Source organism: Poeciliopsis prolifica, unplaced genomic scaffold, assembly GCF_027474105.1.
Source record: "Poeciliopsis prolifica strain line A6 unplaced genomic scaffold, Auburn_PproV2 SCAFFOLD006, whole genome shotgun sequence".
NCBI lineage: Eukaryota > Metazoa > Chordata > Actinopteri > Cyprinodontiformes > Poeciliidae > Poeciliopsis > Poeciliopsis prolifica.
This window is the reverse complement of record NW_026562381.1, coordinates 18,528,707-18,544,063: the sequence shown is the minus strand read 5'-3', so window position 1 is coordinate 18,544,063 and position 15,357 is coordinate 18,528,707. Positions and strand designations below refer to the sequence as shown.

Sequence of the window (15,357 nt, the reverse complement as noted above, 5' to 3'; positions counted from 1 at the left end):
TCCTCTTCTTGTTTTTTTTTTTTTTTGCTCTTCCTGTTCTTCCTCTTCTTCTTTTTCTTCCTTTTCTTCTTGTTCTTCTTTTTCTTCCCGTTCTTCCTGTTCTTCCTGCTACTGCCTGGTGATTGCATCCTGACTGCGAGCCGCCTGCGCGCTGCGGCGGCTTTAATAAACTCCTCAGGGTCCGGCTGACTCTCTGAATCAAATCAAACGGAGAGGAAGCTGCAGGGCCTCTTTCTCTCGTTCAGCTGCTTGTTTTTGCTAAGTTTAGCTGCAGTTTCATCTCATCGGTGCTCCTGCAGCCCTCCGGAGGCCGACACGTCCGCCCGGATCAGGCAGGGCCAGACGAGGCCCGGAGCCGGCCCGGAGGCGGCCCGGTCCGGGGGCGGAGCCGCTGACCCTCTGACCTTTCGTGTTCAGAGCGGCTCTGAGCTGCAGGAAACGCTGCGCTCTCCCAGTCTGAGGCTCTAAGCAGCTGAAACGCGTTGATTCGGTTCAGGAAGTGTTTTCAGATTCCGGCCGTCGGACCCGTCCAGGATTTTATGCCATTCTGGATTCCGTATAGCTGCTTTTAACTGGCTGCTTTAAAAAATGACCATCAATAAATCAGCAACCCTGATTCCTACTGAGCCCCTAAAAAAAAAAAAACTATAAAAATGTACTTTTTCATGCCCAACATAGTATCTGGTCCATATGGGATACTCTGTGGAATCTATTTCCCTTATTTATGGTTAAATATTGTGATTTTCATACTTACTGACATTAGCATGCTGAGCTGATGTTAGCTTAACATGCTAAACTTCACAAATAATGATTGAGATTTTCAATTTTATTCTCCACAAGGTAAAAATTTGTCCCATTATAGAAACAAAATAGACATTGATGTAAAGTAATGCACAATGCGCTGTAGTTTGAGCTAACACTAACATGCTAATAACTACAGGCAGTTGTTTTTGTCTTGTTTTGTTTTGTTATGCAGAGTAAAATGGACCCATAAATCAAGCTAATATTATGAAACCATAGATAATTATTGTGATATTAAGAGCTGCTTTCACATTAGCATTATCATCCTAATACTATCATCATTGTTAGCCTACTAATGGTGATGCTAACTCTCAGATGAATAACAATGGATTTCAAAATGTTTCACATTGGTTCCAAATCAACTACAATGAGGCGATAGATTTAGTAAACCTTCAACAGCCTACCATTAGTGTCTGAAGCTAATCATGTAACATTCAGACATGCTAACATAGCCTTAGTATGCTAGCATCATTGCTAATGTTTTCTGCTGAAAGCTATCATCTATACATCTGAAGCTTCAATTCAGTTCAAAAACACTTTATTAGTCCCAAAGGAAATTAAATGTAACTCATATTAAAAATTCATATTTGAGGGAAACAGGAAGTGTAACATGTACTCAGTCATTCATGCTATGATGCTAACTATGCAGAAACATTACATTTCTGCTGCAGATATGTGAAGTAACTTTGTTGTTTTTAGGTTTTTAGTTCAGGTGTTTCTGTCTCCATGCAGGTAAAATGTTCAAGTCTCTGGATCTGTCGCTCATCGTGGAGTTCATGCTAATGTTCTATAAGGACAAGCCCATCGACTGGCTGCTCGACCACATCATGTGGGTCAAAGTGTGCAACCCAGAGAAGGACGCAGTGAGTCCAAAGCCACAGCTTTCTCTCCTTTTCTTCTTGAATCAATCATTTTCCAAGAACGAATAGAAACCCTGAAGACGTTTGTGCCGGGATTAGCCATGTTGCCTGTTGTCTCTGTCAGAAACACTGCGACCGGCAGAAAGCCAACCTGAGGATCCGATTCAAGCCGTCGCTCTTCCAGCACGTCGGCACTCATTCGTCTCTGGCCGGGAAGATCCAGAAGCTGAAGGTACTGTCTCTGGGTTCAGGATCATTTCCTGCTGCGACCTTCAGCTGTCACGTCTGCATCAGAACAGACTGATGGTTGTGGAGAGGCCTAGTCCAAGTCTGGACTTAATTCAGCTGGAGAAGCCTGAATCAGAACCACCTGATGGACGATGAGTTCCTGGGTTCAGAGGGTTGATTACGTTTCTCACAGCAAAAATAAAAAGAAATGAGAAAATATATAATTTGTTCCTATGAATCCACTGGTGGAACAATTCATAACGTTTCCACGAAATAAAGTTTGCTAGACGATAAATCGCCCCAGAAGTTATTACAATGAACCATAATGTCGTCGTTTTGACACCATTGTCCAGTGATGTAATACTAGACAATGGTGGTAATACTAATGCTAACGTTAAACCACTAAACACAAAAGTTATCAGAAGCTGATGCTAATCACTGAGAAGAGCAAAGTCCTCAGATTCTGATTGTTGCATTTTATCATGTTAAAGTTGCATAAATGTGATGATCAAATGGAAAACATGATGTGTCATAAAGTTCATCCAAACTGGGGATTTTATGGCAATCACTGATTTAAAAAACTCAAAACCAGCAGCCATTTTTAAAAATGAACATGCTAAAGCTAATGTTGATGTTAGCATCCACAGTTGACAAATCTTCACAGAGTTTCCTGTTTAAGCGTGGTTTTTCCTAATTTTCCTCTTCTGCAGGACAAGGACTTTGGGAAGCAGACGCTGCATAAGGGTCACGCCAACCCGCAGGCGGAGGTGACCACCAGCCTGAAGACCTACCAGCACTTCACCCTGGAGAAGGCCTACGCCGGAGAGGACTTCTTCTGGGCCTTCACACCCATGGCTGGCGACTTCATCAGGATCCGCTTCTTCACGCCCGTCCGCATCGAAAGGTCCGGGGCTGGGGGCGGGGCTAGGCTGGGGCGGGGCAAGGCTGGGGGCGGGGCAAGGCTGGGGGCGGGCTAGGCTGGGCGGGGCAAGGCTGGGGCGGGGCAGGACGCGGGGGAAACTTTCTGTCTGGAGTTAAAGCTCTTCGTTGTTTTTAGGTTCTTCTTCCGGAGCGGAAATATCGAGCATCCAGGAGACAACTGTTCAACACGTCAGTGGAGGGTTCTACCGTTCGATGTGAGTCCAGAAAGTCAAACCAGATCAAATTTATTCTCTGAAATGTCAGCTGAAACTTGAAGTTTAGAAATATGAGAGCCAAAGAAAAACGAGGTTTGGACCAAAACATGGACCTGGATGTAAATTAAATCATTCTGCTTGTTTTTGTGTTTCCCAGAACATTCAGGCTGAGAAGGAGGCGCTGACTGACGGGAGGGAGAAGAGGCCGAAGTACCATCGGACCGAGGACGGGTTCATCCGGATCGGTGAGCCTTCAGTCCCGGTTCTGCTTCAGTTCTCAATAGGAGCAGTTCTGCAGTTTACACCGCAAGACAGTTTACAGAAGATGGAAATGAAGAGAAAAACTCCAGGATCGGGAATTTTCTGTTCAAAAGAGAAAATGAGAGGATGAAGAAGCTACCAGTTAGCTGGTTAGCCAGTTAGCTGGTTAGCCATTTAGCTGGTTAGCCAGTCAGTCGTTAGCCAGTTAGCTGGTTAGCCATTTAACTGGTTAGCCAGTCAGTCGGTTAGCCAGTTAGCTGGTTAGCCATTTAGTTGGTTAGCCAGTCAGTCGGTTAGCTGGTTAGCCAGTTAGTTGGTTAGCCAGTTTGGCGGTTAGCCAGTTAGCTTCTTCAAAATGCAAATGTTTCTGTGTGAGAGATTTATCTTTGTCTCATTAAAACCAAAATATCTTCTCGTTTAAATAAGCAGCAAAACCTCCTGGGAGGTTGGAGTGTCATCGTGTGAGCAAATCAGAGTCAGAGAAAATATTTCGTTTTTAAGATGAGAAGGTCTTTTTAAGTGAAGGTGGAGCAGCAGCGTCACGGTTTCTGCTCAGCTCCACAGGTTTAGATCCGGTTCACAACATCTGCAGACACTTCAGTCGTTTTCTCAGGGAAAATGTTTACATTTGACTTTCTAAAAGCTGCAGACGCTCTGTCTAATAAATCAGGTCAACTTCAGTTTTATAGTGTAAATGGAAGATTTTTTGACCAAGTTTGGAAATAAAAGTTTCAAATTCCTCAATGAACCGCATCAATACTTCCTTCAGTTCTCTATCCGGTCGGGATCAGATTGGACCCGAACATCCTCAGCGTCTCCAGGGACCTCTGAGCGGATGCAGCGGAATAATCTGCTGAACAGGAACAATGCTGCTGTTTACAGGGATTACGGCTGTACCTGAAAGCACCGCAGCGGAGTGATAATCCCAGTGGGATTATCGCTGCGCTGAGGTGAAAGCAGCTGAAACGGGTTCTGAACAGAAATCCAGCTGGGATTACAGGAGCAGCTCTTGGTAATCTGTGATAACCTTGATAATCTGCGCTGGAAGCTGCAGCTCTTAAATACCTCAGCACAACCTGAGCCAAACAGAGAAATCCTTCAGAACCGGTCGGTCGGTACCAGCCTGGTTCTGCTGATCAGGAGGCTACTACTACAACTATTAATCCCACAATGCACTGCGTCAACCTCTCAACTGGAAGACGGAGTTTCGCTCCATCTGAACTTTAAGACTTTTATTTTGCAAGCGTAAATGATTCAGAAAACGTTCACTGCTGTAGCAAAATCGTTCCGATTCATTGTTTCTACAGACGGGAGTCGCAACGTGGAACCTTTCATTTGTTTCTGGTACGTCCGTAAATCCAACGCACAGCTGCTGACAGCGAAGGAAGCAGGAACTCCGGCTAATTTCTGCTTCAAACGATCTGATTGGACGCTGGAAAAGACTGCTGATGTTTTCGAGTTGGGTTTATAGCAGTTAGCCTATAAGAAGCTAGCTAGGCTAAAATAGCATCTGAATGCTAACAGATAGTAGCTAACGCTAATGTTAACGTCCACATTTGTCAGGAAACTATATGGATAGAATAAGACTTTACTCCAATTGATGGTTGAAGAACAGATTAAATATGTAAATATCAGATTAAATCTATAAATATTCCTGATGTTATTCAGTGATTTAGCAGTGAAAAGGGTTTTCAGTGTAAAATGTTGCTGATTTCAGGTGGAGTGTTGATGGTCAACCTGCTGCAGATGATTTTGCTTCTCCGGTTCCTTCGCTAACGCCGCTGCTTCTGTCTCCAGGATCCTTCCAGAACGGGATCGCAGAGGGCGAGGTCGACCCGACCTTCGGGCCCCTGGAGGCCATGCGCCTCACCGTGACGACGGACTCACCTGTGTGGGTGATCCTCAGCGAGGTGAGGCAGCGCTGCTGACCTTCAGGTTTCTGGTTTTGACCTTCAGGTTTCTGGTTTTGACCTTCAGGAGGGTCTTGGCGTTTTCGTTGAGCTCACTGACAGCCAATGTTTCTTTAGCAGGTTAAAATGATCTTCACTGCGTTTCCAGTCATCAGATAATTATTTAACATTTAGAAAATGAATTTGCTCCATAGAATCGCGGTAAAAGCTGATAAAGGATATAAAAACGGTGAGGAGGTAAAATCTCCTTATCTGACATTTATTTTGTGGCAAAATGTAACAAACATTTTTTTATGTTGCCCATTGACATTAACTTGTGGAACGAAGCAAAATACTTCATATTTATTAGAAATAGAAATCAAACTTCTTCAAAAAGCCTGTGAACTTAAATGTTTTCAATAAATACTGAAATCAAAACTGAGAACTCAATATTATAATATAATATATTTAGTTTGAGGTGTTTTAACCCGGTTAGCGCCAACCCGGTTAGCGCCAAACCGGTTAGCGCCGACCCGGTTAGCGCGGACCCGGTTAGCGCCAACCCGGTTAGCGCCAACCCGGTTAGCGTGGACCCGGTTAGCGCGGACCCGGTTAGCGCCAAACCGGTTAGCGCCAACCCGGTTAGCGCCAACCCGGTTAGCGCGGACCCGGTTAGCGCCGACCCAGTTAGCGCCGACCCGGTTAGCGCCGACCCTGTCCCTCTGATTTTGCCTGGAGGAAAAGGCTGAACCAAATCCAATGAGCTGCTCAGAGTTAGCACAGCTGACAGACGTCAGCCATGTTTGATTTGAGGAAGGGGGGAAGTACCAGCATTCTTACAAAATAAGAGCCCATAGTTCAGTGAAGCTTTATTTTGAAGAGTGATGCTGCTGAGTTTTCTTTTATTTTCTAATTGTTCCTGCAGATCTTCATAAGGAAAGCTCAGTGAAGCTCCGCCTCCTCAGCCCACTGAGCTGCGCCCCCGTGTGGCCGGGCCTCGCCGTTCCACTCAGAGACTGAAACCCTTTGGACCGGCGGCGCCGGCTGGTTTCCTTGGCGACGCGTTCTGTATTTATGTGTACATACGGTAAGATAAATGTGAAAACACTGGAAGTCGGAGCGCCGAGCCGCCTCCGATGATCGATCTGCTGCTTCGACACACTTCCTGTCTGCAGACACGCCCCTTCCTGCCGTCACACACCACCTTCACACACTCCCGGGGGGCGTGTGAGTGTGTGTCAGCCGCTGCGGGTCCTCCCTCCGTCGGTTAACGAGTTGCCTTAACGAGGACAGAGCAGACTGCGTCCATGTAGCGTCCGTCCTGCTGAAACTGCTGAAGGCGTTTGGAGTTGGACCTGAGGCCTTCTCGCCACAGCGCCCCCTGTTTACTGCGCTGTTTTCCATCCAGACGCTGTCTTCCAGAGAGGGACTGGCCTGCGGGCTCGGAGCAGAGGAAGTTTAGATAAATGGTTCCCGTTCTGTTGTTCCTTCACATCAGCTGTAGGTGCCTTCTGATGTAAATAGTCCTGAAACGCAGGTCGCTCTTCTCGACCATATTTTACTCCCTTTAGTTTGGATATTAGATGTGGAGGAACAGCAGATTTTTTCTTCTGATAAAAAATGCCAAGAAGTTTTTCTACGCCACGTCACACCGGATCTGCAGCCGTGCTCCATCACAGCAGGACGTCCGAAATGTTTCAGCTGTGGATGCAAGCATCAACATGCTCCCATCCGGCCCAGTGTCTTACGTGCATGACGACCATCTTTCAAGATGATTGTCTCTTTTTTTAGACTAATATTTGCCATAAAATGTTCCTCATTTCCGTGAGTTGGAGGAACTTTGTGTCTCCATGAAACTTCAAAATGATAAAAAGCTGCAAAATCAGGAACTGAGGATTTTGGTGTTCATGAGAGACTGACCACGTAACAGTTAGCTGCTAAACGTTAGCATTACCTTCACAAATTTTTTAAATGAATTGAGCAGTTTAGCATTAGCATAGCTAAGATTCTTCTTTAGTTAGTGGCTGATGAACCATACATAGCTTAACTGGTTAGCGGAGGCTAATAATTCCTGCCAACTTTAGTGCAAACATATATTCTCCATTAAAATTATGGAGGCCATTTTGAAAAATGTCCACCAGAATAAGGAAACACAAGATCAAGAAAATATAAACAATTTGTATGGGTGAAAATATTTAGGCTTTAATTAGACACCAAACAGATTCACCTAATTGGAAATTTTTGTGCAAAACTAAAATTTTATTTTCCATGACAATGGCGGCCATCTTGAAAAATCAAAGACTTCCCTGTAATTATGATTTATATGGATTATGTATGATGACACCAAAATCATTACATTTTGGCAAACTTAGAGCCACGATATATTTCCCTTGACGACCATCAAGGCCATCTGGAGTGTTTCAGAGACTAACACTTTTTTTGGGGGAACATTTCTGCCATGTTTGGTTCTTGTATCCGCATGTGAAACATTTTGCTGAAACGTTAAATCTGCTGGTCAAAACTTCCTGCTGTGACATTTTGAAGCTTTTTACGATCAAACCCTTCAGACTCACCGCGTCGGATCGGACGGGTTACACAGACGCTGCTGCAGAAATGGGTTAGTTAAAGATTTTCAGTCATTTTTCTAGTTTGAGCTCCTGAGTAACAAAGTTTTCAGTCAGGTTTTTCAGAAAAGCTAAAAACAAGCTGGTTTGGTGAAACAAGAAAGGAGATCCAGTCAGTTTGGTGATTTTTCTCATCGGATCCGTTGGATCGTTTCGGTAAAGAAAAGCAGGAAAATGACCTCAGGGAACAATTTATCTGAACTTTTCCTCCGCTCAGACGGAGCTCTGGTCTCTCTGTCTAGACTCACTGAACATAACTTGAGTTTTATTTCGTTTCCTCTTGGATGCACTGGATTGCATTGCTGTCATCTTGTCTGTGTCTTTTGTACCCTTTAGATAAACTATTTAAATGAGCTTAAACTTCTATCCAATCTGTGGATTGTAATAAAGAGAGAAAATGAAATCATTTCAGCCTCTTTGTCTTTTTTACGTCGGCCTTCAACAAATCCAAAATGGCCGCTGATAGGTGATCAGTTTCTGCTCAAAACTCTGCTGACATGAGCATCATCAGACTGCAAAGATGTAGGAAAGCACCCTGGCAGCAGTTAAGCTAATAGCATTTTGGCTCATTTTGACATAAAGCATTAATTTAGCCTTCAGTGACAGAATCCTAATGCCAGTTAAGCTAATATCATTAAATCACAGTCAGGCAAAAATAAAACAAAAATAATAACCCAAATGACTGCTGTTATTTTTATTTACATGCACAGCTCATATCATGACGGGAATTTATGTTATAAAAGTTTTGCACTTCTTCTGAAAAACTTGTAAAAGTTTGTATTTGCAAAGCTTTGCTGAATGAAGATTTAAAGTTCGACTGTTACTAATGCAATAATCAGCTGGTTTACGTTACATTACAGTCAAACTTGACATTTAGACATTTATAAATATTCTATATATGAAATAGAGGTTACACTACATTACACTGAGACAACAGCGACCCCATGCGGTCAGATGTTAAAGTTACATCTGGATTTACGTCATGATGAGACATGACGTGGGTCACATGATAGGGGTCACAGGTCAAATGACAGCGGTTGCAGCTCCACTCAGCAGGAGAGTAAAACTCCAGTCCTGCAGGTTTTATGAGCCTCAGGATCAAAACGCTGGAATGAATCGGCTTCATTTCCTCCAGTGAAGCTCAGATCCTCAGAGTCTTAATGGCTCATTATTCTGTCCAGCTGCTGCAGAAGAGGCTCATCTAAAGGCTCATCTAAGGTCACAGGCCAGCCAGTGGCCCCTGAGGACTGGAGTTTGACCCTGGAGTTTGACCCTGTGACTTACAGGATCAGGAAAATCTGGAATAAAACACCGAAAACCCAAAACAAATGAAACGCAGCTTTAATCTGACAAACAGAAGGAATGAACCGAATGTTTATTCTGGTTTACTCCAGAATGAACCAGATAATAATATGACCTCAGAATGATATAACTTTATCATGACCTCTTAGAATAAAATAATAGTTGCAGCCATGCAGGTTGTTAAATAAAAATAATTAATTTCTGTCTGAGCTGCTCCTGTTCTGCTCCAAACTCAAGTTTAATTTAACAAAAGTATAAATCCAGATTGTTAATGACTAACAAAATAAGCTCCTTCTTTAAATTTTTAAAGATTTATTTTGTTTTATTTTATTTGTCCATTTGTGTAACCAAACAGTTCTGATCCAAAGATGTGCTATTTTAATTTTTATCTCAGAGTTTCTGTTTCTTCACTCAAACTACTTGTAATTATGCTTGTTTTTTTTTTATCACATAGTTATTAATTAAATTCAGGAAGATCATAAAAGCAGTTATAATAATGTCACATGTTCCAAATATTGAGGTCTAAATATTCTGTCAACTGAATTTACAAATAGGATAAATTTTTATTGGCTTAATTTTCTTTTGGCATTTAAAACATTCAAAAATTGTTTTTTATTTTTATTTTTTAGTGAACATTTATAACTTCAAATATATAGCTCCAAAACATTTAAAAATCATTTCAGTATAAAATGCCTGGAATTATCCAAATAATGACAATGTGAGAACTGAAGGGATTTTACTACGGAGAGAGAGGAGGGTCATTTTCTGAATAGTTTCTGTGCATATTTAGTCATACTTTCTAATATTTGATGATTCTCCAGTCAGGGGTTACTGGCTTATGTTGAGACAGTAATGTTGCTGTAAAGGGAGTTTAAATATGTGCAGAAATGATTAATAAATAGGATTAATTGCAATAGATGGGCGATGGGATTGAAATGACTTTTTGTAAAGTGTCTTGACAGCGTTATTAATTCCCATTTGGTGTCAGTCAGTAAACAAAATTTAATTAAATTATGGTAATCTGAAAAAAGGTAATTTTCGCTTTTGAAACAGAGTTTCAAAAGCGTTTTTTAATATTTGAAATATGAAAAACTAAATTTAAAATTTTCTTCAACAGTTATCAACCACAACAAATGAAAAAATGCTTCTACTTCAATCTCCTATTTTCACATTAAAATACAAAAAACAAATTTCCACTTGGCTTTAAAAATGTTTGTGATTTTTAGGTTTTAATATGAAAATATACCTATTTTATTTTCCAAAATATGCAGTAAGTTCTGTCAGCCGCCCTTTATGACCTGGACCTCTTGGCGGTAATAAAGGCTTCCTGTTGCTAAAAACAACCTGAATATTGATTTTCGATTCATCATATTTTACCATAAAAATCAGTTTTAGTCTCAGTCCAAACCATTTCTCAGGTTTCGAAAGACTTACTACAACCAATCATCGCGCATTTCCTGTGACAGCTGCGCCAATCAGCGCCGTCCACGAGGTTCAGCTCTAAGACGCGCTGTCCGACAGAGATTTTCCTGCAACCAATGAGCGGCTGCCATTTGACAGAAAACGCCTGACCCTGGATCCGGCTGGCCAATCAGTGTCCAGCGAAGGCGGCGATTTCCCTGTGATTCTCACACGTGACCCTCCTCACTAGTTCCCAGGCGGTCACATCACGGAGCTTGAGGTGAGTAAAGAAAGCGACAAATTAGCTGTTTTACTGGAAAACTCAGAAAAATGCGACTTTTTCCGGACAGGAGCGGGTTGATTGTGGATGTGAGGCTGGAGAAAGGGGCCTGTCTGCGGGTTCTGGGGGGTAAAATGGAGCGGGAGAGGTCGGAGCGGAGCGGCTAGCTCGGGCTAATTAGCCGCAGGTGAACCCGGACCGCCTGCTAGCTCGGAACGCTGGAGGCTTTTTACCGCAACAGAATGATCCAGAAACGGGTTCATCTGACTAAACAGCAGCTTTGTGAGCCGGGCTGGTGTTTAAATACAGGCTGACACACCCAGGAGACTTAATCTTAACTTTAAAGATTAAATTAAAATCAAAAGCTAGAGGCGGATGGAGGCCACATAGAATTTAAGTTTCTGTAATAAACTTTTGTTTTCTGCTCATTAATATTCACATAAATGAGCTGAAAACCAGAACTGGTGTGAAATATCATTAGAATAAGTTAAAAACGAAGGCAGCTTGTTTATATTCCTCCGTTTACACTGTAAAACTTTATGGCCCATAATGAGGCTTCATTTAAATGACAGGTGAGGATGTTTCTGCAAACTGCTGAACAAATAGCATTTATTAAGCATTTTGTGGTCAAAATAAATGAAGTAATTAACTTACAACTGAAAATGGAACTTAAACTGCAAAACTAAGCCAAATTTGAAAAATAAGTCAATTAAATTTGCCCAAAATCATGAATCTAACCTATTTTAAAATTAGGCTTTATTGTCACAATAAATAAATAAAAAAAGAAAAAATTGGACCCCAAAACCAAATATTTGTCTTAAAATTTACAGTAATTTCTGCAGTATTTCAGACATTTGCATGAAACTTTATTATTATATTGATCCTGTGTATAAGTTTGAGTAGTAAATAAACCTGGTTTTGTCTGGACCTCCATATCTCCAGAACATCCAGCAGAGCCATCATCTGGACTTCCCAACCCAGTTCTCATCCGTCTCCCAGTTTTCCCAGTCTAACTTTGAGAATTTTGCCAGTGTTTCCTCCAGAATGTTTCAGTCTCCCACTGCTGGAAGACTTCCTGGTTTCTGACCAATCAGAGACCAAAAGATTTCTGATTGGTTCTGGGCAAACTGGGCAGAATTGAAATATTTTCTCATTTTGATTCAACATAAAGTTTAAATCCTGGTCCATTTGTTCCTCTTTCTGGTTCTGGTCCAGCTCATTTTCCTGCTCTTTGGTTCTGGGTTTTTGGGTCCGTCCTTAGAAAGATAATCTGAGCAGTGAATGGAAAACTTTGTCAGGTTGATGTTTAATCTCTAAACTGTAAATGAGAAATATTCAGACCAACTTTTTGCTCATTATCCCAAAATAAACAAAAATCTTTAAAAAATGCAAAGTTTTAAGAAAACACACAAACAAAATTATTGCAGAAAACAGACCAGGTGTTTTCTTTAATAAAAGGTTTTGGGTTTATTTTGGCCGAATGTTTTTTTTTGTTTTAGACAATGTTTTTAAATGACAACATTCTTGTAAAATCCTCTCTGTCTTTACTTATATCTAATAACTGGGTGCAAAAGTCTGATGGAAAATCTTCAGTGATATTAAAATCAAACATGGCTGATTAGAAAAAAATACTTTATTATTCCAAACATTTTCCATTTCAGAAGATCTCCTTCCAGAAACATTTAAAACGTTCATCAATTTTATGCCATCCTTCATTTGCAGTCAGGGCCACATAAAATTATTCCAAGGGCTGCAAACAGCCCCCGCGCCACACTTTGGACACTGCTGATTCAGCCAGATCTGATGATTGTGGTATCGGCTGCTGGTCCAGAACCAGTATGCTGGTGTTCGGACGTCTCGCTGCAGCAGAACAGAGGTGCTGATATGAACATAATTTCATTTTAAACTGAGCAGAACCAAAATATTGATATTAAATCAGACGTTTAGTTATATTTTTACCCATAAATGAGAGTAAAACCTGAGGTTCTGATGGTTCTTCTGGACCAGACTAGGTTGATGATGAATCAGTTCATCCTGATTGAGTTTGCTGTGCTTTTATTTTGAAGGAAGGTGTGATGAATTAAACGGAAACGTTTATTGGACACGAAAAGCCATTTTTCTGGATTTCTCCTCCATGCCGGCTGCAGGGAGCCGCTCAGTTTCTGTTCAAACAGAAACCAGTCAGAACCTGTGGGAACCAGTCGGACCTGCTGGGTGACGCGTTAGCCTCGGCCGTTTGAGCTCTGGATGAGTTCAGCACTGCCGACAGTCAGCAGCGATGAACGTCCCAGGACCAGTTAGAACCAGTAAAACCCAGACAGAACCAGTTACAATTAATTAGACCCTGTCAGAACCCAATTAGAACCAATCGGGACCAGTTGGGGCCAATTGGCACCAGTCAGAAACCAGTTAGAACCCAGTTTGGAGCAGGTCCTTCGGACTCTAGCATCAGATTAGTGGAGAAGTCCTGCCTCCCGGGCGCTCTGGATTGGGATTAGGCGTCGGATTTACCGGCCAATCAGAGCCGGTGGCTGGAATCTCGTTAGGCAACGGGAAGCTGAGGCGGTTTGGCTTCTCCGCCGCCTGAACAGAGCAGGTCGCTCTGGTAACATCCTTCCAGGAGGGAAGCCATGCTCTGCAACGAGCTGCTGCTCTGACCCGTCTCTGGTCAGGAACCAGAACCTGGAGTGGTTCTTGTTCTGGGTTAGAGCCGGTTCTGAACCATTTCTGTAGCAGCAGTTATTAAAACCATCTGATGAAGTCAAAGTGAAACTCTATGGTAATCTGACTGCAAGTCATCCTGTTCATCCATTTTCTGTGACAGATTTTTTACATTTTCCTGTAAATTTGTTTAATTCTGCTTTATTTGACCTCAAACCACCTCAGTGGTGCCCTATGTAGGCCGAACAGTTAAATCCTTCAGCTGATAAAAGGGCGCCCCTGGTGGGGAAACAGAAGAATAGCAAGCGCTTTTCTCATGACAGAACTGCAGAGCAATGGATGCTGTCGCCATTTAAGTCACTAAATTTCCTTTAAAAATTTTTTTCTTTTAGAAAAGTGGCTAAGTTGGCAGAAGAGTTTTCGTACATTTTGCGTAATATACTTTAATAGTTTGTTGCATAGTATTTTTATGTATTTTCTGTAAGTAATTTTTGTTTTGTTTTCTTTTTATAGATATCTTAACAGCAGCCTCCATGCTGCTGTTAAACCTGATTAAATACATTTCTCTTTAGTATGTAGTTTAAATATTTCTTGGTTATTTTTGTGGCATCCTACTTTGTTTGTTCAGCTTCTCCGGCTCACTGTTGAAACTATAGCAACAGCAAGCTAGCTGATTGTCAAATCACATGGGTTTGGTAGCTAACAGAAGAAATTATCCAGGTGTTTCCAAGGAAGGAGGGCTAAATGTTTACCTCACCATTATTGTGAAAAACAATCTGCTTTTGTTACTGAAATAATGTGAAACTGATGTTAATTAAAAACAATTAATAAAAAAATAAAAATTCATCATGAAAACGTTTCTGAAACTGATGTTAAAACAGGATGGACTGCTGATTACTCCTGGCCACGCCTTCTGACTCCGCCCACTTTCGAATTGGTTGTTCCTCAGTGGGCGGGGCTTAGCTTTCTCACTTACTGACTGTAAACACAGATGTGTATGTGCGCAGTAATCCCACCGGGTGAAATCTCATTAGTGCGGCCCGTCCTCTGGGGTGGGCTGGTCTCCATGGTGACGGAGCGCTGCATCATGCTGTGCTTGTCTGCAGACCATGCATCAGAAGGCGCTGCTGTTCGTTCTGCTGGCGGTGGGCCTGGTCTGCCTCGGCCTGGCGCCCGCCTGCCGGGCCCAGAACCAGGACGAAGACGCAGACGTGGAGGACGACCTGGACCTGGACCTGGCCGGAACCGAGGACGACGACGAGCTGGATGGGGACGAAGAAGCCCCGCCCGCACCAAAAGCCCCCACTGCGCCAAAGGTGAACTGCTGGGTGCCGTTGCTGTGGTTACCGACTGCTTGGACCCTTGAGGTCCGGCCAGACAGAACCTAATGGACGTGCGGTTCCTCTTTGTTCAGGTGACCTACAAGGCTCCAGAACCGATGGGGGAACATTTCTTCGCCGAGTCGTTTGACCGGGGGACCCTGGACGGGTGAGCGCACACACCTGACCTGGTTCTGTTCCGATTCAGTTGGTTGAACCGGACCGCAAGAGCCGATACAGACGAAGAGGTTTCTGTGGGTAGAGTAGTCATCTTATGATTGAACGGTTGTGGGTTCAATTCCTCCAGTCACATGTTGGCCTGACCCTGGGCAAGACACTTAACCTCAAATTGCCTACCGATCTGTGTGAGGGTGAATGTGTGAGGGTGAATGTGTGAGGGTGAATGTGTGAGGGTGAATGTGTGAATGTGACTCTGGTGTAAAGCGCTTTGAGTGGTCAAAATGATTGGGAAAGCGCTACATAAGCTCAGTACATTTACCATTCTGGCTGTTGGGTCAAGAGAAGCGACTGGTTTTGATCTGGACTCTGTATTTCTTATTGACCTGGTTGGTTCTGATCCGAACCCGGAAGCTCT

At 42.7% G+C, this 15,357-nt stretch overlaps 2 protein-coding genes across 2 annotated transcripts in view; both read left to right on the top strand.

The window, feature by feature from the left end:
• The window catches only part of LOC129360620 (alpha-1,3-mannosyl-glycoprotein 4-beta-N-acetylglucosaminyltransferase B), a 42,286-nt gene extending 34,081 nt beyond the window's left edge, over positions 1 to 8,205 (top strand). The window contains exons 9-15 of the mRNA XM_055030949.1: positions 1,534 to 1,664; positions 1,786 to 1,893; positions 2,600 to 2,793; positions 2,947 to 3,025; positions 3,183 to 3,270; positions 5,084 to 5,196; positions 6,101 to 8,205. Coding sequence (XP_054886924.1) covers positions 1,534 to 1,664; positions 1,786 to 1,893; positions 2,600 to 2,793; positions 2,947 to 3,025; positions 3,183 to 3,270; positions 5,084 to 5,196; positions 6,101 to 6,124 — 737 coding nt within the window. The 3' untranslated portion in view covers positions 6,125 to 8,205. The remainder of the gene's footprint in view (positions 1 to 1,533; positions 1,665 to 1,785; positions 1,894 to 2,599; positions 2,794 to 2,946; positions 3,026 to 3,182; positions 3,271 to 5,083; positions 5,197 to 6,100) is intronic.
• A 2,496-nt stretch (positions 8,206 to 10,701) lies between these two features.
• Positions 10,702 to 14,956, top strand: LOC129360565 (calnexin-like). The gene is made up of 3 exons (XM_055030883.1): positions 10,702 to 10,782; positions 14,550 to 14,759; positions 14,858 to 14,956. Exons 2-3 carry the CDS (start codon positions 14,553 to 14,555, stop codon positions 14,933 to 14,935), a joined length of 285 nt encoding a protein of 94 aa, XP_054886858.1. The 5' UTR covers positions 10,702 to 10,782; positions 14,550 to 14,552; the 3' UTR covers positions 14,936 to 14,956.
• Positions 14,957 to 15,357: the final 401 nt, after the last annotated feature.